The sequence below is a fragment of the Melopsittacus undulatus genome, chromosome 4 (assembly GCF_012275295.1).
Source record: "Melopsittacus undulatus isolate bMelUnd1 chromosome 4, bMelUnd1.mat.Z, whole genome shotgun sequence".
Lineage (NCBI taxonomy): Eukaryota > Metazoa > Chordata > Aves > Psittaciformes > Psittaculidae > Melopsittacus > Melopsittacus undulatus.
The window spans coordinates 82,732,311-82,759,290 of record NC_047530.1 but is presented as its reverse complement, the minus strand read 5'-3'; the positions used below and the strand labels follow the sequence as shown (position 1 = coordinate 82,759,290).

At 43.1% G+C, this 26,980-nt stretch overlaps 1 protein-coding gene across 1 annotated transcript; it reads right to left on the bottom strand.

Annotated features, from left to right (window-relative positions):
- Positions 1 to 622: 622 nt before the first annotated feature.
- On the bottom strand, positions 623 to 26,980 carry MUC13 (mucin 13, cell surface associated). The gene is made up of 19 exons (XM_034061331.1): positions 26,926 to 26,980; positions 23,634 to 23,684; positions 21,964 to 22,017; positions 21,200 to 21,250; positions 19,960 to 20,013; positions 19,055 to 19,108; positions 18,291 to 18,341; positions 17,384 to 17,437; positions 15,761 to 15,799; positions 15,000 to 15,122; positions 13,976 to 14,082; positions 12,278 to 12,336; positions 11,581 to 11,723; positions 10,168 to 10,293; positions 6,482 to 6,593; positions 4,862 to 4,899; positions 3,424 to 3,511; positions 2,145 to 2,337; positions 623 to 940 (listed from the first exon to the last, which is right to left on the bottom strand). The coding sequence occupies exons 1-19, from the start codon at positions 26,978 to 26,980 to the stop codon at positions 890 to 892; spliced, it is 1,503 nt and encodes a 500-aa protein (XP_033917222.1). The 3' UTR covers positions 623 to 889.

Sequence of the window (26,980 nt, the reverse complement as noted above, 5' to 3'; positions counted from 1 at the left end):
ACTAGTCAATGGATAATTCATACTCAGTAAATTATGGTAAAATGTGGATTCTTTTACAGATTTATTGAGAGTGTCTAAGAAATTAAAAAAAAAAAAAAGAAAAAAAAGCCCTTCAGACAAAATCATTCAATGAAAACACAAAGAGAAGAAAATGCTAACACTTTCCACAGGAACTGAGAATGTAAAATCAATGTGGTTGTGCAAGATGAAGAACAATAATATTTGTCTGAAGATATTGTTTCTTGTCATTGTATTGGGAAGGAAGGCTATGTAAAAGATCAGACAAGTACCATTGTCTCTCACAACACATGTCAGCAGAGATCTGCACAGAATGCTTTCAGATAGGAAATTTTAGGGGTTTGAGGAGGGGGAAAGACTGTATCTGATGTAGTATAGAGAAAAAGGTTAGGTTCTCATGAAGAACAGTTTTGATCTTCCCAAAGCCACACAGGCTCCCTCTAGCTGAAATGGAGTGAGCACAAATTCAGGCAAAGATCAGGGTGATGACATTTTTTAATATCACACATATTGCGTGGACCATCTTCTAGAAGAACTGAAAAACAGCAAGTTAAACCCCTGGTATCTTGTCTACATTCACTTTCTTGCCATCGTACTGGCCTGAAAGAATGCTGGTGTTCACTGGAGCCCTCTAATTCTTGTGAAAGTCATTGTCTTCCTCCTACTCTCTGCTTCATTTTTCTCTTATTTCAGAGAGTTGTCCTTGGTCTCTTTCAAGCAGGGGTTTTACTTTAGAAAATCTTCAGAGAAGCTGAGGCCGTACATTTTGTTGTCTCTTGTGCTGAAGTATCTGCATCGGTGAGAGGCTGAGAAACGATTTGGTCTGACCCATTGCTGTGGTTGTCATCTATCTTTACACCGCTCTGGTCACTTAATATTTGCTCTGCATCCTAAAGCCCTCCTGATCCCGTGATATTTCATACTGAAAATAATTTGGACAAGAAAAGAAAGAAATAAAGAGTAATTCTGGGTCAGAAAGCTCCTTTCTCAAAATAGTTCAGCATGTAGCACACTGCATATGATAGCCCTCTGTGACACACCAGTGCTCAAGGACCACCAAACAGGCAGATTTTCAGCAGTGAAAAGTTGACATCTTTGGAAAGTTAGAAATGCTAAAATCCATGTGAATCTGATCAATCAACTAAGTAAATAGATGTTTTCCTTCTCTTAATTGGCAGCTTTTTAAAAGGTGGGGTTTTTTTTAAAACATCAGGTTTCATGATGGTTTAGGTCTCAATTCCTCAAATTGAATTTAAAACAATTTAAAACAATTAAACAGTTTTTCTTCTCGAAACAGAAGTACATTTTTGCACCATAGAGGTAGAGTTAAAATGTAATTTAAAATGGGACAATGTTTTTCCCATTCACTTGACACATGTAGAACCCAGCAAATCAATCATATGACAGCACAGTACTTCTCAAGTTCCTGCTCCCTCAGCAGCAACCTTGCAGAGTTCAAAGATAAAACAGGCAGGGTTTTTTTGAGAACACACAGTTCAACTAATGACACACCTCTGCTGAACAGACTCCTCTGGGCTGTATCAGTGCAACAGCTGTGCTTGGTTTTTCATGGCACTTCAGCCCTTTTCAATGCTGCAGCAACTGTAGAGGCTCTTGCTGTGAAATAGGCAGTGGCAGAGCGGGTGGCAGAGCACCCACCCTCTGGGCAGCTCTGCCAATTTAAGCTGACTCTAAATCTTGCATGAGATTGCAACTAGGAAGTGCCACTGCAGCACCTATTGACACTACGACTGGCTTAAAAGAAGCACAGGTTGAAAGAGCCTGTGATGCTTGCATGTGCACCTGTGCTGAAGAACATGTTCAGTCAATGCAGATGGATGCCCTAGAACACAGCAGACCACTTGGTAGCCAAACTGTTTCTTTAACCTTTGCTCCTGAGACTCAAGGATGACTACTTGGGCTCTAGAAAGGTCTTAATGGTGTTGATCTCTGTATTAAGGGATATTTTTTCAGCTTCAGCTGCAGTTGTTGGGTCCTTCATACCACTTTGGCCTTCTAGATCAAGGGAGGATGGACAGAGTAGAGTTTAGGTTCCAAACATGTCTGTAGCCCACAGTGTTACAGTTCAGGAACACATTTCCTGTAGGCCTGTGTGAAACACTTACCAAATCATCATATTGACTTCTGTTTGTTGAATGCATCTCATATGGATTGTTTGGCTGATACCCTGGGTTCGCATGGCCAGAAGTGGTCTGGACTCGGGGGAACATCCTGGTCTGTTTATCAGCATAGGTATCTGAGTTGGAATATCCTGACTTTATCAGTCTTTTCTGCTCTGGATCTTGCCTGTGTTTGTTTCTTTAGAGGAAACAAAAGAACAAGGGAGGTTTTAAGACCTTTTAGTATGCCTCACTTATTGAGTAAGTCTAACTTCTTGAACTGTCCACTTCCACCTCAATTTGAATGTTCAGTCCTGTTCTGAAACCTGAAACAGGTTTTTCTAGCATGCCTATTGAAAAACCCTTGTTATCAACAATAGAGTACAAAGTTTGGCATCTCTTATCACAGATGGGGCTGACCTACCAGGAGGAACAGAGGGAGACTTTGACCTCCTTCAACTGGTTCCTAGAGTGAAGAGGTTTCCTCCACCACTACTAGCTCTAACTGACTGTTCAGAGGAAGAAATAAGGCATTCCTTAGGCCCAGTTAAAAAAAAAAGTTGCCCTCATGTCTGCAGCTAAAGCTGGACACTCAAATGATACGTTTGAATTGTCTGTGATGACAAGTCCATACATTACACACACACTGGTGCACCTGCTGGCAAGCTATACTGCTGTGGGCAGTCCTGTAGGCACCTTTAACATGGGCAGCACTGAGGAACTGCTTGAGTATTCTATATTTATGGTATGCAACATAGTATTTCTATATTTATTGTATGGAGGGAAGTGAAGAAGTGCAACTGCAACTGGGAATTTGCCAGCACACCAGGAATAGCAAGCTTTAGAGATTCTTGACTGGAAATGTCACCTGTATTGAACAGAACAGGGCATGCCAGGCCTTGAGCTGCAGTGCTAGCAGGGAAAGCTGCAGAAGGCCTGAATTTGCGTCACACAGCTTTCTGATATCAACATCTTTCTTCAGTCTTATCTAGATGCCATATCAGTACTGGCTAGGGCAGGATTAGGATTAATGTGTTAAGATGTATATTTTGAAGACTTGGCTGAAGCTTTCACAGTTAATTTCACAGCAAGAAAAGAAATAAATACTTCTGGGAAGAGCACACAGGCAAAACTAAATTCTAATGGCTACATAACTTAAATGAACTTGTCTGTTCAGCTAGGCATGCAGTCACATTCACAGCCATGGCCCTCTCTAAATTTCTGCTTAGTTCTCTACAAACATGCAGCAATGCAGCTTCTATTCAATTGTAAGAAATACTCCTACCTTGCTGAAACAATAGAGACTGCTATCAGCAAACTCAGGATTATGGCTCCAAGCACTGTACCCACTATTATAAGGATGAGTTCTGTACCTGGGAAGAGAAAAACAAACCATCAAGCCAAACAAGAAACATCCACTGAAATCTCATGGTAAATATTGAAAATTAAATCTTTGCCTTGTCATCTTACTATGAGGTGGAGTGGTAGAGGAAAGAAAGGGGAACAGGGGGAGGAAAGGAGGGAGAGAGAAATGAAGAGAGGAAGAGAGAGAGGAAAGGGGGAAGGATGGAAAGGAGAGAAGGAAGCAGGCAGGCAGGCAGGAAGTTTATTATTAGTGTGTCCAAAATTTGTGTTTAAATTATACAATGAGTTGATTTTGTGCTGCTTAGCTTTTTTATTTGTTTTATGAAAAAGGTCTTAAAATTCCCAAAATTTCACTAGAAAAATATGTTCTATGTGACAAAAAAGTGTCTTTCCTTCCAAACATTTACACCTGGTAAGATTCACTGTGCTGCACTAAAACTACCATTCACCAATCTCCAACCTTTCATGCAAAACCAGAAGAAAACCCTTGAAAATCTCATAGCCATGGAAACAGGTATGTTAAACATGGATAATTTAAAATTGGAACAGTGTGAGACTCCAAAGGGCCACACAGGTAGACCTTCTGCTCAAATAAAGCCAAAGGAAGTGTGAGAAGTGAAGAACCATAATTATGTGGGTTTTAACCTTCCTTCAACTGTATTAGATGTTCTGAGTTTAGGCAAATGCAAACAATAGAAGGTATGAATAATGTCCTCACCGAAACTATATGATGGTGGAAACTGGTGAAGTTGAAGCAATCACCTGCAAAACTGACTCAGAAAAGGGAGGAAGCTTTGGAAGGTCCATCTGATTAGGTGTTTTATATAGCTACAATTATGAGATAACACAGAATCATCATCTCTTCACTGGTAGAGAGTACTAGACACTATGCAGTGCTTGCAGCGTAAAGAACAAGCAAGAACAAGTAGCTAGATATTAAAGCAGAAATATTTCAGATGAGAGTAATCCACTGACTTATTAGTAGAAACAGCAATTAACTACAGGACAAACAAATCTATTGGTGCTGAGTTCAGCATTGCATGTCTTTAGATTAGGACTAAATGTTTTTCTGTTAAATAACCTGTGTTTGTTAGACTTAAAACTACTGGGCTTAATACAGAGGTCTTAGAGGAAATGCTACTGTCTGCTTGAATGTGAATTTCAAGAGGATTTTTACTTCCAGGCAACAGTGGAATTTCACTCATTTTTTTCGAACATCTTCCAGGTATCAATACAGCATGGTGGCAACCCTAATAGGGGATAGTGGCACCCCTCATCACAGGCACATCTCAGGCAGATTAAACACTACCAGGGTTTTCTCCATGCTATAGTTTAAAATCAGAAATTCTTGTACTTACTGTCCTTGCAGTCCTCCCCAGAGTAGCCCACTGGACAGCTACGTGAGACAAAAAAGGAGAAAGAAAAGAAAGATAGTATCATCAAGCAGATGATCTTTAAGGTCCTTTCTAACATAAACCATTCTATAATCACAAAACAATAGCATAATTCCACCTTTGCGGTGAGCAATTTCTCCACAAGGTGTGTTCGTTGCAGTCTCCTTTTTAATGCTGTATTTAAATTGAATACCTTCGTTTCATTGTTAGAGTAAAACAGTCTGATATTTTCAGAATGACTGATGAGCCGCACACTCGAAGTTTTGGGTTCTTAGCCTGAAAAATGTCAAGAGGGCCTAATTTCTCCAGAGAACTAACCACTACATCTCTGAGTCACTTGGAATTCCTACCCACTGTCTTTAACAGAAGCATCAATACAAGGTTTATAAGGACTGGCAGGTCTTAACCTTCTTCCCTTACTAATTTCTCATATTTAAAATACATTGACTTTACAGTAAGAAGTGTTCAGTGTGTAGCAGCAATAACTACAGAAAGAGCTGAATTAATGGGTATGGGGAGTAAGATCTGTCTGCTTATCCATGAGAGCAGAGCACAACCAGTCATTTATTCAGCTTCACCAGCAAACAATACTGCTCTGTTCCGATCCTGAGCTAACAGAAATTCCTGCAGAGAGAAAATCAAACCAAAATAACATAGGTCTGAAAGTTATTGGGAAAGAGAGTTCCCTCTGATGTCAGTGGAAACTGCCCAGGGATTTGGAGTAAGTCTTGCTTAATGCTTGTTGCTTACTAAATGCTTCAGCATACCAGTTCCTATGGCTCAGTTACTCTGAAGCAGTATATCTTGGTTTCAGCTGGAATAGAGTTAATTTTATTCCTAGTAGCTGCTGCAGTGCTGTTTTGGCTTTAGCCTGAGAATAATGTTGATAACACACTGATGGTTTAGTTGTTGCTGAGTAGTACTGACCCTAAGTCAAGGACTTTTCAGTCTCTCATGTTCTGCCATTGAGGAGTTGCACAAGAAGCCAGGAGGGAACACAGCTGAGACACCTGACCCAAACTAGCACAAGGGGTATTCCATACCACAGCACATCATGCTCAGTGTATAAACTGGGGGGGGGAGTTGGCTGGAAGCACTGATCATCGCTCACAGGCAGGCTGAGCATGGCCCAATGCATGGTGAGCAACTGTATCATGTATCACTTTTTTGGGGGGGGTTTCTTTCCTTCTCATTGTCTCCCTTTTCATTAATTTTTTTTTAATTTTATCTTAATTATTAAAACATTTGCCAGCTGGGGTTAAACCACATCAGAATAATTCATGTTTATGTGGGCAACCCTCAAAATAAGCATAAAATAGCTTATCCTCTTCACTGGCTCACAGATGACTTTGAATCTCCTTGAATTTCCCCTGAGGTATTATGAGTGCACACCAACAGCTAATGCTGAGCAGTTAAAATGCCTTATCTTGTGACATCATGGGCATTTGTCCACCTGCTAAGGCACCTCTCTGAGTCACGTAGCTGCAGCCTGTTCTTCAAGATTGAGGGTGACCCTGTGTTAGATGTTCTTTTCACCTATCTTTGCCTACAACACAGGAACACAAGAAAAAACTGATTACTCACGGTACACAGCTATTATCCTTCTTTTCGAAGTTAGCCATGCATTTGCATGTTGGAACCGCTCCTACTCTTTCACAGTACTTGTTTTGTCTTGAAGAACAGTTTTCACTGCAGTCTGTATTTTCAGAGGGAAAAAATACCAAGTGAAATGAAGGTAGCCCCAAAAAACTCAACATTCGAGAAATGTCCCCTTCCACCATTTTTTTAATTGCAGTGCAAACACACACAACTTTATTGCACTTCAAAGCACCAGAATGGCTTTTTTAGGGCTATACCTGTGTAGAACAGAAACTGAAATACAAATGCACAAAATTAAAAGAAAACGGTCTCTGTTTAAAACCATAGCTCCATCCACAGGCAACAATGACCTGTAATTTGATGTCACAGCAGATGAGTTGTATTGCAATTGATCTAAAACTGGATAAGATTCAGACAGGTTAGGGTCCTCAAGGGCCTACAATAGGCCATGCTTACACTGGACCACATCTCACTGGACTTTATTGCAGTCAGCTTTCATGATTTAATCATGAGTGTTTGCAACATTTGTTGTTTTTCCTAAAATCTCATATCTCAGACTTTTTTTCTGTAGCATGAAAATTTTAGTTCTCATGAAAAAAAATAGGGTACATCACAGGTCTGTAGAAATATGACCAGAGTACTCATTAAAAGATTCAAAAAAAGCAAGTAAATAAAATCCCAAACACTAACAGCTCCTAAAAATCACATAAATCGTTCTTCCCACAAAACCCCACATAAACACAGATCATCATAGCTTGACTTTGCGAATGAAGATTTGGGAAGGGTTTTACTCATGCTTACTACAAGTGCGCTGATGGCTAAAAAGGCCAGTGTGGGATAGGCAAATCCAGTTGCAGAAAGCACAATAGTGGTATAGGTGGGGCACAATTCTTTCTACATTGCTTTTTCTCCTCGAGACTAAATTTGCCTGTGTTCTCAAAGGAGACAACGGCATTATGTATAGTGTGTCTCCAAGTCACCCAACTGAGCGCCAAGGTGGATCACTGATGATAGTCAATATGGCCAAGACTAAGGTATTGTTTCAGGGAGTCCTTATATGTCTTCTTTGGGGCTCTTCTTTTGCGGCAATCGGTGGCAAGCTCACCGTAAAGCACAATCTTAGGGAGGCGATGATCCTTCATCCTAGAGACGTGCCCTGTCCAGCACAGCTGCAATTCAGCAATATGGCCTCGATACTGGTGACCCCTGCCTGTTCAAGGACAGTAATGTTTTACACATAGTCAGGCCAATGGATGTTTAGAATTGTATGCAGGCAGCGCTGATGAAAGCGTTCAAGGAGTTGCAGGTGATGGCGGTAGATAACCCATGATTCAGACCCATATAAAAGAGTAGACAGTACAATGGCTCTATAGACACTAATCTTCGTACTTTTCTTCAGGCGTTTATTGCACCAGACTCTTGTATGGAGTTTTCTGAAGGCTCTATAGTCCTTTGCTATTCTGTTGTCTACCTCTTTGTCGATCGTGGCATCTGAGGAAATAATATTTCCCAGATAGCTGAACTGCTGAACTGACTTAAGCTCTGACTCGCCAATGGTAATGTGAGGATGGTGGTAATCTTCTTGTGGTGCAGGTTGGTAGAGAACTACTGTCTTCTTCAAGCTGACTTCCAGTCCAAAAAGCTCAGATCCCTCCGCAAAGCAAGATGTTAAACACTGCAGAGCTGTTTCTGTGTGGGTAACAAGGGTGGCATCATCAGCAAAAAGCAGTTCATGGACAAGATGATTTACGGTCTTAGTGTGGGCCCTCAGTAGCCTTAGATTGAATAGGCTCCCATCAGCATGATATCGAATATAAAAGCTGTTTTGTTTGTCAAGGTCTACCATAGCTCTTTGAAGCATCATGCTGAAGAAGACTGTGAATAAAGTTAGTGCAAGAATGCAACTTTGTTTCACCTCATTGGTTATTGGGAAGGGTTCAGAAAGTGCATCACCATATCTGACTTGGCCTTGCTGATCCTCATGTAACAGAATAATCATTTTGAGGAACCTGGGGGACGACCTAATCGTTCCAAGATCAGCCACAGGCCTTTTCTACTTGCAGTGTCAAAAGCTTTGGTGAGGTCAACAAATGTTACATAGAGCCCCTTATTCTGTTCTCTACACTTTTCTTACAGTTGTCTGAGAACAAATACTATGTCTGTGGTACTTCTATCAGATCTGAAACCACACTGACTTTCAGGTAGAAGTCCTTCTGTGATAGTGGGTACTAATCTGTTCAGTAGTGTTCTTGCAAGAATTTTTCCAGCAATGGAGAGCAGAGTTATACCTTGATAACTTGAGCAGCCTGACTTTACACCTTTTTTCTTATACAGAGTGATGATGATTGCATCACAAAAATCTGATGGTAATTTACCTTGTTCCCAACAGCGCACAACTAGCTTGTGAAATTTAACATGAAGCGGTTGGCCTCCGTACTTCCAGATTTCAGGTGGGATTCCGTCAACTCCAGCTGCCTTGCCAGTTTTCACCTGCTGTATAGCCTTAAGAGTCTCTTCCATAGTAGGGGCCATATCCAATTCATTTTTTACTGGATGTTGTAAAATGTACTGGATTCCTTTGTCTTGGACTACACGATTAGCACTAAAGTGTTTGAAAATGTTCAGACCAACGATTCAGGATGGATATTTTATCTGTAAGAAATGTTTGGTTATCTGCACTAAGTAAGGGCTTTGAACCTGGTATGTGGGTCCATACACTGCTTTCAAAGCCTCATAGAATCCTCTGCGGTCACCCAAATCTGTGCACCATTGAGTCTTTTCTGCTAGGTTGAGCCACCACTTATTCTGGATGTCTTGAAGTATTGGCTGCTTTTCTTACATGGCAAAGTGGCTGAGCGAGGTGTGCTTGATGGGCAGATCTCTTCTTTGTCAGCAGTTCCTGGACCTCCTGATTGTTATTGTCAAACCAGACTTTATTTTTCTTTAAGGAGAACCCAAAGCATTCTACAGAGGATTGCAGGATGCTATTTTTAATATGTTGCCAAAGTACTTCAGGAGAAGAGTCAAGCTCTTTCCCCATGACAAGGGGGTGTCCGTTTTATAACTACAAAAAAAGGACAGAGCTTTAAGCGATCCTGTAGTCAATTGTGAGAGTTCCAGCTCTGTCAGAGTCCCCACAGCTGCCTCCATGTAATGCCTAGAATTTATTCCCAAAATGTGTCCTGTCAGAGAAGGCTGTAAATATTGGATTCAATTTAAATAATTCAATTTAAGATCATAGAGTGGTTTGGGTTGAAAGAGACCTTAAAGATTATCTAATCCCCCTGCCACTGGCTGGGAAACCTCCCACTAGACGAAGTTGCTCAAAGCTCCATCCCACCTCGCCTTGAACACTGCCAGGGATGTGGCATTTTTCCATCCTTTACCTATTTAACTTTTGATTCCTACCAAGAGTTTAAGAATACATTTAATGAGTTGCCTACTCCCTGGTTTCAGTGATAATTTTATCAGGCTTTAGTATTTTATTCTACTAGAACAGAATTATGGATGTGTTTAAAGTGAAACACGAGAATGTGTTTGTATGGTTTTCTTGATAAGACAAACTTTCTCTGATTTTTAGAGGTTAGCACATTTGCCTTTTCAAAAAGGAACTGAGACAGGGAATAACAAGGTCATCCTTCCAGGGATAGATAAAGTAGCCAGGTTCTTACCTGAACAAGAAAGTTCATCCCAGTCTGTCTTTGCAAAATCATCTAGGCATAAGCATTCTGGATACATAGCTTCTTTGCAGTGTGTGGTTTGAGTATCACATTTAAAAGCAGCACAGTATGATGCAACTTTAAAAGAGAAACAGTCAGGAAGCAAACCTGATCACTATTAGTATGATTTCACAGAAAGGAGGGCACTTGCTCAGTAAAGCATAAACCAATTATTTAGTAAGTCTGAAAAAAACACCAACTGCAAGTTCTTTTTTGGGGACATCAGTATTGCAGATATTTGGACCAGCCTTTTCCTTAGCTCTTTACAAGTTAAGGTCCTGTTTCTACCACATCTTTTGACCTTCTGTTTTTCAGCATTCTACAACTGCCTCTAAACCTTCAGATCTCCAAGTCCACCACACAGGAAATTCTACCTGTAAGTTTATATTCTGTACTCTGACTTTCCGACTTACCTTAAATCAGCTGTAGAAAAAAAACAGCACTTATCTTTCTACAACTGAACTGTGAGTCCATATCCTGTGCAGTTCTACATAGATACGAGTATTTATGGGCATGAAGCTCATTTCATTATCAATATTATTATGCTGTTTGCACAACATGTTGCTATTTAGATCCATGTCCCAGTGGTGGGAATGGTTAACAAACCTCAGTGGATGGAATACATTGGAGGGATGTGATTGTCCTGGTGCCTTTTTTTTTTTCTATTTCCCTCTCAACTTTAGGATCAGCTCATAGGAAATTTCATGGTTGAAGTGGATGCAGTCACCTTTAGCGACCAAACTCAGGCTATAACCCAGGAAATTGACTTCTTTAATTATTAGCTGAGCCTTTCACAAAAGCTGATTTCAAAATATGATTATATTAGAAAAATAAAAATAAAAAAAACATTATTTAATTTAGAAAATCATCCTCCAAGTATTTAACTTTTAGTTAGGTACAACTTCACAGGTTTAGAGCTATGAATCACTTAGTTCTGTAGCTAATCAGTGAGGCTTCACTTCAATTACCATAGCTAATTATGGAAGAAGTAATCTAAAGAGAGTTTCATCCTATTTTGCCAATAAAACTGGCTTATTCTCAGAAGCACAATACTTGTATAGGTTTAGTCCTGATTTTTCCAGCCACTTAACACTCAGCAGGTTAAAATCAACATGCAACTTGGGAATGAGTACTTTCATTTTTTTCTTTATACAGGAAGTAGAAAGGCTTAACAAGACAAAAAAGCCCAGCACTGAATGGTTGAGCCTTCAAGATTACATAAGATTGAATATTCGTCTCCTTAAAATCAACAAGGCTTATGCCCTGATGAGCTTTGATGAGCACACTGAAATGTTCTAACCAGCTTTGAAGATAGGAATCTCTGTTTCTGCTCATTATTTATTTCACAGTAAAAAATTAACATACCTGTGTACACATAGCCCAATTTTCCTGTTTCATTATTTATTGCATAAGTAACCATTATATCGGTTACATCTGAGTTGTCCTTAAACAGGTTTGTCACTGTTACATTAACTGCAGAAGAAGCTCTACTTTCTCTCTGAATCAGTCTGAAAAGTACAGATAACACCATTTTAAAGTCTTATATTAACCGTATGGATAGCAAGCTACATGCAAACACAAGAGAAGACTTCTGCCAAAACTTCTTTTCTCCCCTAGCTTCTTTCATCCCAAAATGTAGGTAGATGCTAGCTGGATTGGGTTCAGCTGGAGAGCATCAAATGCACAATGAGATGCAATGGCCTTCTATAATGAGGGTATTTCTTCAGTTAAATCAGGACTCCAAGTTGGGCCTGTTCACTTAAGTGTCACAATTGCAAAGCCATGTTAGATATCACAGGGAGTGCTAGTTATAGCATAGTGCAATACCCAGTGTGCTAAAAGTGGAACATCCGCTGCTGAGCTGTTTCAGCCAGCCCACTTCATAGACATATTGGAAATCCATGAGGTAAAAATGGGGCTAGCATCTCAGAAACTTTAAAACTACAAAAAGAACAGGAGGCATACTGAACTGAACTCATATTCTTTCTTGAACTAGGTACTCCGTGGAAAACAGATTAAAATAGGGTGTGTAGGAAGCTAAGTGTGCTAAAACCAAACTTACTGAATTTCCACAATGACAGTCTCTGCAAAGCCATCTAAATGTTTGAAAGCATCCTTAAACTGTAAGAACAGTAAATGAATTGGAGTTAAAGGCAAGCAGAAACATAGACCAAAATCACATAAACCACTTGGGCTTCAGCTCTAAAGTTTGAATCCGGAGCATGATAGTATCATTATAAATAAAGCAAGCTGATCTGTAACATCCACTGTACAAAGTATAGCAGAAAAGGTGCAGTGGGGTGTTGATGCAGAACAGGAAATACTGGAGAGCAGCTGAAGGATGAACAGACATGAGTTGGATGAATGTCAGGCAGTGCATTAGAATTGACTGGCTGGATAGCTACAGATACCCTTTTAAGTAATGGCTCTGCAAGGGAGTATATCTGTGATACCAACCTACAAATAAGTAAAGGGAACAGGGAGAAGTAGACATCCTTACGGATGCCATGTGTCCCTAGATGTACTGAAGTGGGATCATCAGGGGTTGATCGTGATCAGGGGAGAAGCATGGCACTGATGAAATCACTGGGGGTTGGATAGGGTCAGTAGACAAGTCACTGTTCTACCTCATCCTGTGGGAAGCAGGGAGCAACTGGTCCAACAACTTGTGTAGCAGCTGCCTTCAACTGCCACACAAGCAGAAGGCACAGTGAGAAAATAATAAGATATCTAAGCCAACTGAAATGAAAGATAAATTATCCTTCTTTTTAATAAAAGAAAATTTTTTTTCCAAATGCTATTTTCACTTTTGCATACTATTACATACCTATTCTAGTGCTGCAGATAATGCACTTCTGTATCAATGTAATGAAAAAATGTTGAACAAAAAGGATGATGAAAATATTATTTTAACATTCTGGAGGGACAATTTTTGGTTGCTTCCTGATAAAATATTCATAGCAAGCAATAGAATATCATGAAGAATTTGATAATCATTTTTAATGAATTGTGATTAATAATTGGTGAATATTTTTTGAGCAGCTGTCTGGTAAAGTTGAATGCCTCTTCTTTCTTACTCCCATAAATAAATCTACTGGTTTCAATGTGGCAATATAAATTTACCCAGGAAATGCATTACCAGACTTTATCTATAAAGATAGAATGCTCAAAATTTATAATGTCCATTTCACTAATAGCATTAAGATTCTAATACTGGTAAGCTTATGGAAAAGGTTTATTATTTGGGTATTTAGACACAGATGGACAGCCATTCTGAAAAGTCTGTGCTGTGTGGAAACAATTATTGGGTTTTTTTTAACAGAAGTTCATTTTTACTCATACCACTGAATATTACTGAGCCCTCAATAAACAGCTGAGATCAGAAACTAAATGCACAGCAAAGTTTTGCTCAGCCCCATCGTTTCTGGAGCAGGAATAGTGAAAGATATAGAGCAATTTATGTGAGAACTTCCCAGAATAGAAGTGGCGCTTAAAATGCAGATCTTACTTATTTCAGGTACATATCTTCATTTAATCAAGAGCCATGCATGTACTAATCTGAGGGCAAAATTCAAGAATTCATGAATACTCAATTCATGAATAGCTCTAAAATAGTGTGAAGCATTCTTTGAAAGAAATATATTTCTCAGGTAAGAAATTCTAGTCTCGATGCTACAGACAGCATGTATCCCCACTGTATGCATGACATTCAGGGTGTATTACATACACAGAAAAAAAATCCCCAAACATCACTACTCACCAACATTGTTATATTTTTGAACAACTCTTCATATTCCAGAGAATTTACAATTTGTACACTGCTACTGTAAGATCCTGTCAGTGTAATGACACCTGGGAATATTTTCCCTGGAATGAGAACATAGAATATTAATTAAACACAAAGCATACAAGCAAGTTGGGTTCACCTTAGAGTTCTCCAGTCTTCAGAGATGGGGAAATACAATGCAGAAATCAATCAGTGTTATTTTTCATATACTGAAGGAATTACTAGTGGACAAATGTTTGCTCAATCAATGAAGCCACAATGGGGGATGTACTCTGACTATCTGGGAAGCAGGAAGGAGCCTGTACTCAGCCAGACTGGACGGACTATGAATAATGTTAAACTGTAAGCATGACCTGGAGCTAACAAAAGGTGTTATAGCATTTAGTGAGAAAATACCCACACTAAGAACTTCAAATTTGCAGCCACTAAGCAGCTAATGTGATTCGCCATATCTGAGAAAGCAATTTGGTGCGTAAATGCTTCTTTAGGCTTCCAAGTCACTCTGACAATCTGTCTTGCTGGCACTTAAATGAGAAGCCCTGTTTGCTCATTCGCTTGGCCTTCGGCAGCATCTTAGAGCAGAGATGCATTTCAACACAACTGTGGTGAGTGTTTAGCAATAGAGAAAATCAAGCCAGTTATTCAGAGAAGTCTTCACGGGTTTGGGTATTTTTTAAACCCTAGCCATTAATATTTGATGTCAGGTTTATACTTTCATTTTCCCCTGCTTTTCACTCATTTTAATCTCCAGCAGTCCTAATGGAGGACTTGCCTTTTTTTCTTACCACATAACCTCTTTGGCTCTTACAGTTTTGTGAGATAACAATCTAGGTCATTGTAGCAGTGGCTGTCTGCAAAGCAAGGCATCATTCAGCACTTTCCCAGACTGATTACATTTTCAATCACAACATGAGAACAAAGGATATGGGAAATAAAATTCACCTGAGCAGTTATCTGTGAAGTAAATAAAAATATAGATTGCCCTTCTGCAACTCACCTGTATGACAATTCTCATTGCTGTAGTAAAATCCATATTGGCACTGGCAGGTATAATTGCTATTTAAAGCAACACATTTAGCCATTTTTTTTCCACAAGGGTCTGGGTTGCAGAAGTCTGTTGCTACAGGGATGAAAAATACCAGGATATCTATGAAATTGCAATAGCCAGCTCATATACAAAGCAGACCATACATGAAAGGGTTCATATCTACTTCTACTAAAGGAAATTACCAGGAATATTTTTATAGAGTATAGGTGCGATTAAAGAGCACATGGCTATGTTCTGGATGCTTGGTGTCTGTATACTAAGCATTTTCTATACACAATCCATCAGGATACCACAGTGAGGACATAGAATAAGGCTGAAATTCATTACCTCTCATACTAAGCATTCACCATTTAGCTCTACTTAATACTACAAAGCCCCAAAAAAAGTATATCAAGGGTTGCCAAAATCAGTGACTAAGAGAAAAAGGCAGACTACAGTGGCGTGTGTGTCTTTGTGTGCTGGCATGCATTTGCCTTGTTAAAATATAGTGTCGTGGTCGTGTCCTTCCCTTTAGACACATTCATAAAATGAAATTTCCTAAATTAATCATCATAATATGCATACCTAAATAGATACCAGAGTATGCTGCTAAGACATTTGTTGCAGGGCTTATAACTGTCATATAACTAATTATATTAACTGGCCACTATACCATACTTCTTCGGCAGTTAAACTTCACAGATTTGTACTGATTGCTGCCTTTTACTTACTTGCTGGTGTTGTTGCTGAAGATGATGTTGGGTTCGTTCCTGGAAATTGGAAAATAGTATGTCAGCCGTGTTAGCGTCCTGTTACACTGAGGCTACTGAACACAGCATGGTATGATGCCTCCAAACCTTTCCTGGATCTGCTTCCACCTTGCCCTGCACTCTAGTCAGTGCCTTGCCCTCATTTCCTGCAACCTGTTGCTCAGTGTGATTTACCCTGCATGTCTGCCTGTGATATCTTTTCCCTGGCAACCTCTCTTTCCATTTGATTTGCCCTCTCCCAGCAAATTTTCTTTGTCTGAAAGTTCCGAAGTCTCTGCGTATCTCTCCTTCTCCCCCAGTGTCAAGTTAGTCATTGCTACCCAAGATTAGGGCAAGGTTCTTGTTTCCACCCTCACAGCATCTTAACTGTACCTGGAGCATCCTGTAGCTCATGCGTCTGTCATGAGCCAAACTAGGTCCTCTTAAAGACTTAGAAGATCAGTAACACTACAGGAAAATGTCTAGTTAAATCTTCCTTGAAAATAAACCTGAGAGAGCCTATCCTAGAAACATGCACAGAAATAAGATGCAGCAAACTCATAGAAATATGAGATAAGCAAATACACAAGGAGAGATTTAGCAAGCAAAAGGACATTGAAATAATGTCAAACTTTTAAATTTATTTTTCATACAATACAGTCTTTGCCTAAAATACAATCACAATATTTCTAAGTAATTACATACTATGTAAAGATCTTAAACGATGTATTTCAGCAGTATACATAATTCATTAGCTTAAAAATAACTGAAATTTATCCAAATGTTGTGGAGACTGTAGTGCTCCCTGGGACTGGGTCACTGCAATCCTGCCCTCAGAAGGGGATGACTGGTCGTTTTGGCTCCTTACCTTCACTTCCTGGGGTTGTCGATGCCACTGCCTCAGCAATTGTGTCGTTATTTGCTCATGAAAAGGAGATGGGAGCACTGGCTAGTGATTTGTGTTGCGAAAATCTGGGGTTAACTTGGCAGAGAGCAGGCAGGCACAATGGAGCAGGGGTTCGTAGCAGGAGGGACATGCTAATCCGAGATAACTGTAGAGGACAAGCTGAGAGGAGCTCTGAGAAAGCTTCCAGTCCTCACAACGACCACAAAAAAGGTATGACCCACCAACATAGGACATCCAGCAAAACACTGGCACACACAGCTTAGTCGAGTAACATCCCCTGACATGGCTGCTCACCCGCAGTCTCATGTTGGTGTTTTCCCTATTTCCATGCTCCAAAAAGCACCAGGAATAACTCCCTGCAAGGACCAAACTTGGCCTTGCCCTGCACACCTCCTCTGTAGGAGCCTCTTGCACCTGAGATTGGTGCATGAAGCAAAGACACGAGGCAGGAAAGGAGCAGCCACTGAAAATCTTCTGCAACACTTTCACCTGGCACCAAAGGTCAGTGGGGAAAGAGGAACAGCTGGGGAGGATTTGCAGCATTGACCCAGGCCACTCTTGTCTCCCCTGAGAGAATAACCTGGGCAAAACCAGTCAGGGGAATGTGTTCCTGTCTCTGGAGATTGTAGAACTCCCTTGGACTGGGTCACTCCAATCATGCCCTGGGAAGGGGCTCACCAAGCAATTTTGATCCTTACCGTCACTTTCTTGTGTTGTTGATGGTGTTGTCTCAAGAGCTGTAGTGCTTCCTGCTGAAGAGCAAAGGAGATGGGAGCACTGATCAGCGTTTTGTGTTGGGAAACTCTGGGGTAATGGCGTGTGCAGCACAAACTCTGAGCTGGGAAGTGGGAGACCTGAGTGGGGCTGAGCTGCCAAAGCCCTGGGTAGCCTTGTCCTGCCTGTGGCCTCCCGGTGTCTGTGATGCCCATTTAGACTGATGTGTCTCTGGTGCCTTCAAAGGCACTGTATTGCCCCAGCTCAGTTGCACTCTCTGGACACAGCTCAGCCATCAGCATATGTGTGTCTCCATGCAGGAAAGCTCCCTTCACCTGGCCTGGGTTGCAGCCCGCAGCCAGGACCAACTGCCAGAGCAGGTTGAGTGGTGCCATCAGGATGCAGGTATCCAGTGCAGCCTCTCCTCCCCTTGGTGTCCTCCTCCCCAGGATCATTTGTGTGAAAAAAGGGGAAGCTGCTTCTTACACTCAGCCTCATGCTGCTGTTTTCCCCTATTTCCATGCTCCAAAAAGCCCCAGTAGCAACTCCCTGCAAAGACGAGTCTTGGCCTTGCTCTGTGCACCTCGTCTGCTGGAGCCTACTGCACCTGGGACTGGTGCATGAAGCAAAGACACGAGGCAGGAAAGGAGCAGCCACTGAAAATCTTCTGCAACACTTTCACCTGGCACCAAAGGTCAGTGGGGAAAGAGGAACAGCTGGGGAGGATTTGCAGCATTGACCCAGGCCACTTTTGTCTCCCCTGGGAGAGGATTTCGGGGAAACCCAGTCAGGGGAACGTGTCCCTGTTCGCGTGGACTGTATTGCTCCCTTGGACAGGCTCACTCTAACCCTGCCCTTGGAAGGGGCTCACTGAGCAATTTTGATCCTTACCTGTACTTCCTTGATCTGTTAATGTTGTCGTCTCAGGATCTGTATCATTTCCTGAAGAACAGAAAAGGAGAAAGGAGCACTGATAAGTGTTTTGTGTTGGGAAACTGAGGTACCTCTGGGGTCAGCAGTCCGGTCTGATGGGAAACTGGGGTATTAGCAGGAGGGATGCACCTGTCCAAGTCCGCAGTGAAGTAAAACATGAGAACAGTCATGGAAAAGATTCTCCCCTCACAGTGACCCAGTAGGATGCCAGACCCACCTGCTTGGGGCACCCAGCAAAACACTGGCACACGCAGCTTAACCAGGTATGGAGCATCCCTGGCAGGGGATGCTCCATCATCCCCTGACATGGCCGTGCACACTCAGCTTCATGCTGGTGTTTTCCCTATTTCCATGCTCCAAAAAGCACCAGGAATAACTCCCCGCAAGGACCAAACTTGGCCTTGCCCTGCACACCTCCTCTGTAGGAGCCTCTTGCACCTGAGATTGGTGCATGAAGCAAAGACACGAGGCAGGAAAGGAGCAGCCACTGAAAATCTTCTGCAACACTTTCACCTGGCACCAAAGGTCAGTGGGGAAAGAGGAACAGCTGGGGAGGATTTGCAGCATTGACCCAGGCCACTCTTGTCTCCCCTGAGAGAATAACCTGGGCAAAACCAGTCAGGGGAATGTGTTCCTGTCTCTGGAGATTGTAGAACTCCCTTGGACTGGGTCACTCCAATCATGCCCTGGGAAGGGGCTCACCAAGCAATTTTGATCCTTACCGTCACTTTCTTGTGTTGTTGATGGTGTTGTCTCAAGAGCTGTAGTGCTTCCTGCTGAAGAGCAAAGGAGATGGGAGCACTGATCAGCGTTTTGTGTTGGGAAACTCTGGGGTAATGGCGTGTGCAGCACAAACTCTGAGCTGGGAAGTGGGAGACCTGAGTGGGGCTGAGCTGCCAAAGCCCTGGGTAGCCTTGTCCTGCCTGTGGCCTCCCAGTGTCTGTGATGCCCATTTAGACTGATGTGTCTCTGGTGCCTTCAAAGGCACTGTATTGCCCCAGCTCAGTTGCACTCTCTGGACACAGCTCAGCCATCAGCATATGTGTGTCTCCATGCAGGAAAGCTCCCTTCACCTGGCCTGGGTTGCAGCCCGCAGCCAGGACCAACTGCCAGAGCAGGTTGAGTGGTGCCATCAGGATGCAGGTATCCAGTGCAGCCTCTCCTCCCCTTGGTGTCCTTCTCCCCAGGATCATTTGTGTGAAAAAAGGGGAAGCTGCTTCTTACACTCAGCCTCATGCTGCTGTTTTCCCCTATTTCCATGCTCCAAAAAGCCCCAGTAGCAACTCCCTGCAAGGACGAGTCTTGGCCTTGCTCTGTGCACCTCGTCTGCTGGAGCCTACTGCACCTGGGACTGGTGCATGAAGCAAAGACACGAGGCAGGAAAGGAGCAGCCACTGAAAATCTTCTGCAACACTTTCACCTGGCACCAAAGGTCAGTGGGGAAAGAGGAACAGCTGGGGAGGATTTGCAGCATTGACCCAGGCACATTCGTCTCTCCTGAGAGAATAACCTGGGAAAACCAGTCAGGGGAATGTGTTCCTGTCTCTGGAGTTTGTAGAACTCCCTTGGACTGGGTCACTCCAATCGTGCCCTGGGAAGGGGCTCACAAAGCAATTTTGATCCTTACCTGTACTTCCTTGTGTTGTTGATGGTGTTGTCTCAAGAGCTGTATTGTTTCCTGCTGAAGAGCAAAGGAGATGGGAGCACTGATCAGTGTTTTGTGTTGGGAAACTCTGGGGTAATGGCGTGTGCAGCACAAACTCTGAGCTGGGAAGTGGGAGACCTGAGTGGGGCTGAGCTGCCAAAGCCCTGGGTAGCCTTGTCCTGCCTGTGGCCTCCCAGTGTCTGTGATGCCCATTTAGACTGATGTGTCTCTGGTGCCTTCAAAGGCACTGTATTGCCCCAGCTCAGTTGCACTCTCTGGACACAGCTCAGCCATCAGCATATGTGTGTCTCCATGCAGGAAAGCTCCCTTCACCTGGCCTGGGTTGCAGCCCGCAGCCAGGACCAACTGCCAGAGCAGGTTGAGTGGTACCATCAGGATGCAGGTATCCAGTGCAGCCTCTCCTCCCCTTGGTGTCCTTCTCCCCAGGATCATTTGTGTGAAAAAAGGGGAAGCTGTTCCTTACACTCACAGAATCACAAAATCCTGAGGGTTGGACAGGACCTCGAATTATCATCTAGTCCAACCCCCCTGCAAGAGTAGGGTAACCTAGAGTACATCACACAGGAACTTGTCCAGGTGGGCCTTGAATATCTCCAACATAGGAGACTCCACAACCCCCCTGGGCAACCTGTTCCAGTGCTCTGTCACTCTCACAGTAAAGAAGTTCTTTCTGTTTTTAACGTGGAACCTCCTATGCTCCAGTTTACACCCATTGCCCCTTGTCCTATCACTGGATATCACTGAAAAAAGCCGAGCTCCATCATCCTGACACCACCCTTTACAGATCTGTAAACACACTCAGCCTCATGCAGCTGCTTTGCCCTATTTCCATGCTCCAAAAAGCCCCAGTAGCAACTCCCTGCAAGGACGAGTCTTGGCCTTGCTCTGTGCACCTCGTCTGCTGGAGCCTACTGCACCTGGGACTGGTGCATGAAGCAAAGACACGAGGCAGGAAAGGAGCAGCCACTGAAAATCTTCTGCAACACTTTCACCTGGCACCAAAGGTCAGTGGGGAAAGAGGAACAGCTGAGGAGGATTTGCAGCATTGACCCAGGCCACTTTTGTCTCCCCTGGGAGAGGATTTCGGGGAAACCCAGTCAGGGGAACGTGTCCCTGTCCGCGTGGACTGTATTGCTCCCTTGGACAGGCTCACTCTAACCCTGCCCTTGGAAGGGGCTCACTGAGCAATTTTGATCCTTACCTGTACTTCCTTGATCTGTTAATGTTGTCGTCTCAGGATCTGTATCATTTCCTGAAGAACAGAAAAGGAGAAAGGAGCACTGATAAGTGTTTTGTGTTGGGAAACTGAGGTACCTCTGGGGTCAGCAGTCCGGTCTGATGGGAAACTGGGGTATTAGCAGGAGGGATGCACCTGTCCAAGTCCGCAGTGAAGTAAAACATGAGAACAGTCATGGAAAAGATTCTCCCCTCACAGTGACCCAGTAGGATGCCAGACCCACCTGCTTGGGGCACCCAGCAAAACACTGGCACACGCAGCTTAACCAGGTATGGAGCATCCCTGGCAGGGGATGCTCCATCATCCCCTGACATGGCCGTGCACACTCAGCTTCATGCTGGTGTTTTCCCTATTTCCATGCTCCAAAAAGCACCAGGAATAACTCCCCGCAAGGACCAAACTTGGCCTTGCCCTGCACACCTCCTCTGTAGGAGCCTCTTGCACCTGAGATTGGTGCATGAAGCAAAGACACGAGGCAGGAAAGGAGCAGCCACTGAAAATCTTCTGCAACACTTTCACCTGGCACCAAAGGTCAGTGGGGAAAGAGGAACAGCTGGGGAGGATTTGCAGCATTGACCCAGGCCACTCTTGTCTCCCCTGAGAGAATAACCTGGGCAAAACCAGTCAGGGGAATGTGTTCCTGTCTCTGGAGATTGTAGAACTCCCTTGGACTGGGTCACTCCAATCATGCCCTGGGAAGGGGCTCACCAAGCAATTTTGATCCTTACCGTCACTTTCTTGTGTTGTTGATGGTGTTGTCTCAAGAGCTGTAGTGCTTCCTGCTGAAGAGCAAAGGAGATGGGAGCACTGATCAGCGTTTTGTGTTGGGAAACTCTGGGGTAATGGCGTGTGCAGCACAAACTCTGAGCTGGGAAGTGGGAGACCTGAGTGGGGCTGAGCTGCCAAAGCCCTGGGTAGCCTTGTCCTGCCTGTGGCCTCCCGGTGTCTGTGATGCCCATTTAGACTGATGTGTCTCTGGTGCCTTCAAAGGCACTGTATTGCCCCAGCTCAGTTGCACTCTCTGGACACAGCTCAGCCATCAGCATATGTGTGTCTCCATGCAGGAAAGCTCCCTTCACCTGGCCTGGGTTGCAGCCCGCAGCCAGGACCAACTGCCAGAGCAGGTTGAGTGGTGCCATCAGGATGCAGGTATCCAGTGCAGCCTCTCCTCCCCTTGGTGTCCTTCTCCCCAGGATCATTTGTGTGAAAAAAGGGGAAGCTGCTTCTTACACTCAGCCTCATGCTGCTGTTTTCCCCTATTTCCATGCTCCAAAAAGCCCCAGTAGCAACTCCCTGCAAGGACGAGTCTTGGCCTTGCTCTGTGCACCTCGTCTGCTGGAGCCTACTGCACCTGGGACTGGTGCATGAAGCAAAGACACGAGGCAGGAAAGGAGCAGCCACTGAAAATCTTCTGCAACACTTTCACCTGGCACCAAAGGTCAGTGGGGAAAGAGGAACAGCTGAGGAGGATTTGCAGCATTGACCCAGGCACATTCGTCTCTCCTGAGAGAACAACCTGGGCAAAACCACTCAGGGGAATGTGTTCCTGTCTCTGGAGATTGTAGAACTCCCTTGGACAGGCTCACTCTAACCCTGCCCTTGGAAGGGGCTCACTGAGCAATTTTGATCCTTACCTCCACTTCCTTGATCTGTTAATGGTGTCGTCTCAGGATCTATATCATTTCCTGAAGAATAGAAAAGGAGAAAGGCGCACTGATCAGCGTTTTGTGTTGGGAAACTGAGGTACCTCTGGGGTCAGCAGTCCGGTCTGATGGGAAACTGGGGTATTAGCAGGAGGGATGCACCTGTCCATGTCTGCAGTGAAGTAAAACATGAGAACAGTCATGGAAAAGATTCTTCTCTCACGGTGACCCAGTAGGATGCCAGACCCACCTGCTTGTGGCACCCAGCAAAACACTGGCACACGCAGCTTAACCAGGTATGGAGCATCCCTGGCAGGGGATGCTCCATCATCCCCTGACATGGCCGTGCACACTCAGCTTCATGCTGGTGTTTTCCTCTATTTCCATGCTTAAAAAAGCCCCAATAACAACTCCCTGCAAGGACGAGTCTAGGCCTTGCTCTGTGCACCTCGTCTGCTGGAGCCTACTGCACCTGGGACTGGTGCATGAAGCAAAGACACGAGGCAGGAAAGGAGCAGCCACTGAAAATCTTCTGCAACACTTTCACCTGGCACCAAAGGTCAGTGAGGAAAGAGGAACAGCTGAGGAGGATTTGCAGCATTGACCCAGGCCACTTTTGTCTCCCCGGGAGAGGATCTTGGGGAAACCCAGTCAGGGGAACGTGTCCCTGTCTGTGTGGACTGTATTGCTCCCTTGGACTGGCTCACTCTAATCCTGCCTTGGGAAGGGGCTCACGGAGCAGTTTTGATCCTTACCTGTACTTCCTTGTGTTGTTGATGGTGTTGTCTCAAGAGGTGTAGTGCTTCCTGGTGAAGAGCAAAGGAGATGGGAGCACTGATCAGTGTTTTGTGTTGGGAAACTGGGGTAACGGCGTGTGCTTCATAAACAGTGAGCTGGGTTGTACATGGTTTAGCTGCCAAATCCTGGCGTGCCTTTGGTCTGTGCCCAGCCCTCATACCTCTTTGGTGTCATTTTTTTAACTTGAAGCTTTCCTTCCATACCCTGGCATTTCCTTCCTAGTTATTGAAGTTTTTTACTCTTTCTGCCTTTCTCCTCTGGGTGATTTTGTCCTGCTTCCTTGCATATCTCTTGCATCCCTTGCATATCTCCATGCAGGGATTCTGCCTTTGCCTTCTGAATGCCTTACCATGCATCCATAGCTGGATGTCAGAGCATTTTCATGTGATCCCTCTCACAGTTCATATGCTCCAGCCTGAGAGCATAAGTAGCTGTGCTCTGACCTTGTGCCAGTATTGCCCCTTTCTCCTACTATATCAATTTACTTTTATCATCCCTACAACAGCCAGTTATTTTACCATCATGCATCTTCATTGCTTCCACTGCATTTCATTAGCTTTACATGATATTGCACTCCACTGTTAACATGTTCACAGTGAGTTTTCAGATTTTGCTCTAGACCTCAGATTAATCCACAAAAAGTACTTTTACTGCAAGACACACATATATAGCTTTTTTAAAGCTTGAAAGATGCTCTCAGTAGAAACATCCTTTAAAATAATATATGGACTCTTTCAGAGCAGTAGTAATGATCACATTTTCTATCACCTTCTCCTATGGTGTAACAATTCAAGTGGACATTGAAAGCAGAGTATTTTTATTCAGAGAATGCATATTTTGCTAAAATATAATCAGTGGTCTCAAATCCTCTTTCCAGGACTACACTTCCATGCCACTACGGCAGTTAAATACAGTGTTTTTCATCATTCTTTCCATCCTTGTTATAATTCTTTCTGCATAAAGAGAAACCTGTCTTATACCGGACAATAGCTGATGAAAATTTTCCTCACCTTATAGTTTCAGCTATACCTATTACTATGTTTACTTTTCCAAAGTGTCTACTTCATTTAGGTTGTTTATTTTATATTCAAACTGTGTCATTCTTAACTCTTGGTACAAGGAATGTTTTGGGTGTTGTTTTTTTGTTTGTTTGTTTTTTTCTTTTTGTCTAGAAATTTTTTTTCTCGAGAAACTTACCAAACCAGCCTTGCAGATAAAGGCTGACAAATGGCCAGTTTGTATCACATTTACTCTGAATAAGTTAATACATGAGTTAGGAATAAACATATTTACTCTGAGTTAATGCCACTGCAATCATAATTTAATCTGAGGCATTAACATCATGCAGCTGGAAGGTTAATGTATTTGTGGCTAAAATCCTTGGCACTAATTCACTCTTATAGCAGATATATTAAAAAAGGATTGAAATCTTAATAGGCATTTGAAAAATAGACTCCACTTTTCAAGAGCTTTGTAGGGCTTTGAAAATCCAAAGTGAGGCAAATTTTTTAAACTCCTTTCTTCTGATCAATAAAGCTGACATAGAAAATGCACATCAAAAAGACAAAGCCTGAAGTAAACAAGCCATTTGTCTCCTCTAGGTAAAGGACAAACACCAATGACAGTTTTTTGACAAGTTTTCTGCCTCCCCTGGTCACTGAGTGAGGACACTCCTACCTGAACCCAGGACAGTTTTATAGGCAGCATTATTTGTTCCTCAGTCAATGAAAAAGGACTGTACTTTTTTCCTACAGAGAGGATAATATGAATCTATGCTGTCCACAGACTATGGTTTTGGAGCATTGTTTACACTGCCTTCTCAGTCTAGATCTCAAGATCCTGTTTCAGGATCTTGGGGCAGTAAGCTTTTACTGAGCTAATTCTTAGTCTAGAACTGTTAGCCTTGTAGAGACTCTGGCTAAGTTGTCCATGAGTATCATTTGGACTTGGGAAGAATCGTATCTGTGCTGATCACAGAGCACATGAGCTGCAACTGAACCTTGCTTACCAGCTTATCAAAGATAACCTGAGCAAAGGTGGTTATTTTATGGCTCTATCTGCTAGACCCAACCTTCTGTGTTAAGAGACTTATGCCTTTACTATGGAGATAAAGATATGGAATAAGAGAGACATCTGGCTACAGAAAAGGGCAGGGCCTTTGCCAGTACTATTCAAACAGATACATCCTGCAAAGCTTTTACAATGTTTGCTTAGAATGAAAAAAGGTTTTGAGCAGGCCCATCCTGATGCAAAGTCTGTTCAAGTAAGCGAAGGACTTACATTGCTTTCACTTGCTCTCAGGTCAAGATTTTTCACATCATGATGTTACCCACAATCCTCTAATCAGAAAAACAACTGACAGTCTTGAGGACTTACATGCTTATAATTTATAGGCAAAAATTGGTCTGTAGCATGTTGTAGTTGTTATACATATGTTCACTCACGTAGTCAAAGACCCACAACCATCTGTCACCAGTTGCAAGCTTAATAGCATCAGAGAAGGTCTTAATTTGGCTCATATTTCTGTAGCTTTATTTCTGTATGAGCTGACAGTTCCTGACCTCCCACAGCTTCAAGTCACCACAAAACTTTTCATATAAAAGCCTTAACTCTACTTCTGCTAATGCCTTTGCTCCCTTGTATCTGTCACTGAATATCAGAGACAGGCAAGTTTGTGCTCTGGCCCACAATGACCAAGTTTATCTCAATGCCAGGAAAAACAGATTAAGAAATTACACCTGCTCTTCAGTTCAAATGGACCATGGTGCAACCCTCTGCCACCCAAGTTGGTGGTGATGATTAATTTCAATAGGAGGGAGTGAAAGGCAGTAGTGCTGTTTTCCAGGCTGATTGCTTTAGGAGCCCTTGGCCAGAAGGCCAGTGGCAGCACTCCTTCCACTGGGTACTGGGGTGGAACAGTTGCACCTTTTGTTGTGACGGTAATAGAGCTTGAATTACCTGGGTTTAGTGTGCATGTCCTGTAACCTGCTCTCAGAATGGCCTAAATTAGGTTAATCACAAGCACTGCTGATTTGGCATTGCTCTGTGAACAAGGAAAACTGTTGGCTTGCAGTGAAATTTTTTGTTGCTAATTAATCAAAATCTAGGCATGTTGAATTTTGTAGCGCCACTGATCTCCAGCTCCTCAGTGGCTGCTGAAAGTACTAAGCAACATATTCACTGCCACAGAATAGCTGAACCCAGGACACTGCCCTGATAAATCCCAAAACAGAAGATAGTGTTTCTTACCTTTCGAAAAGAACACCAGACTGAGCAACACAACAAGGACTACACAGCACCTCAT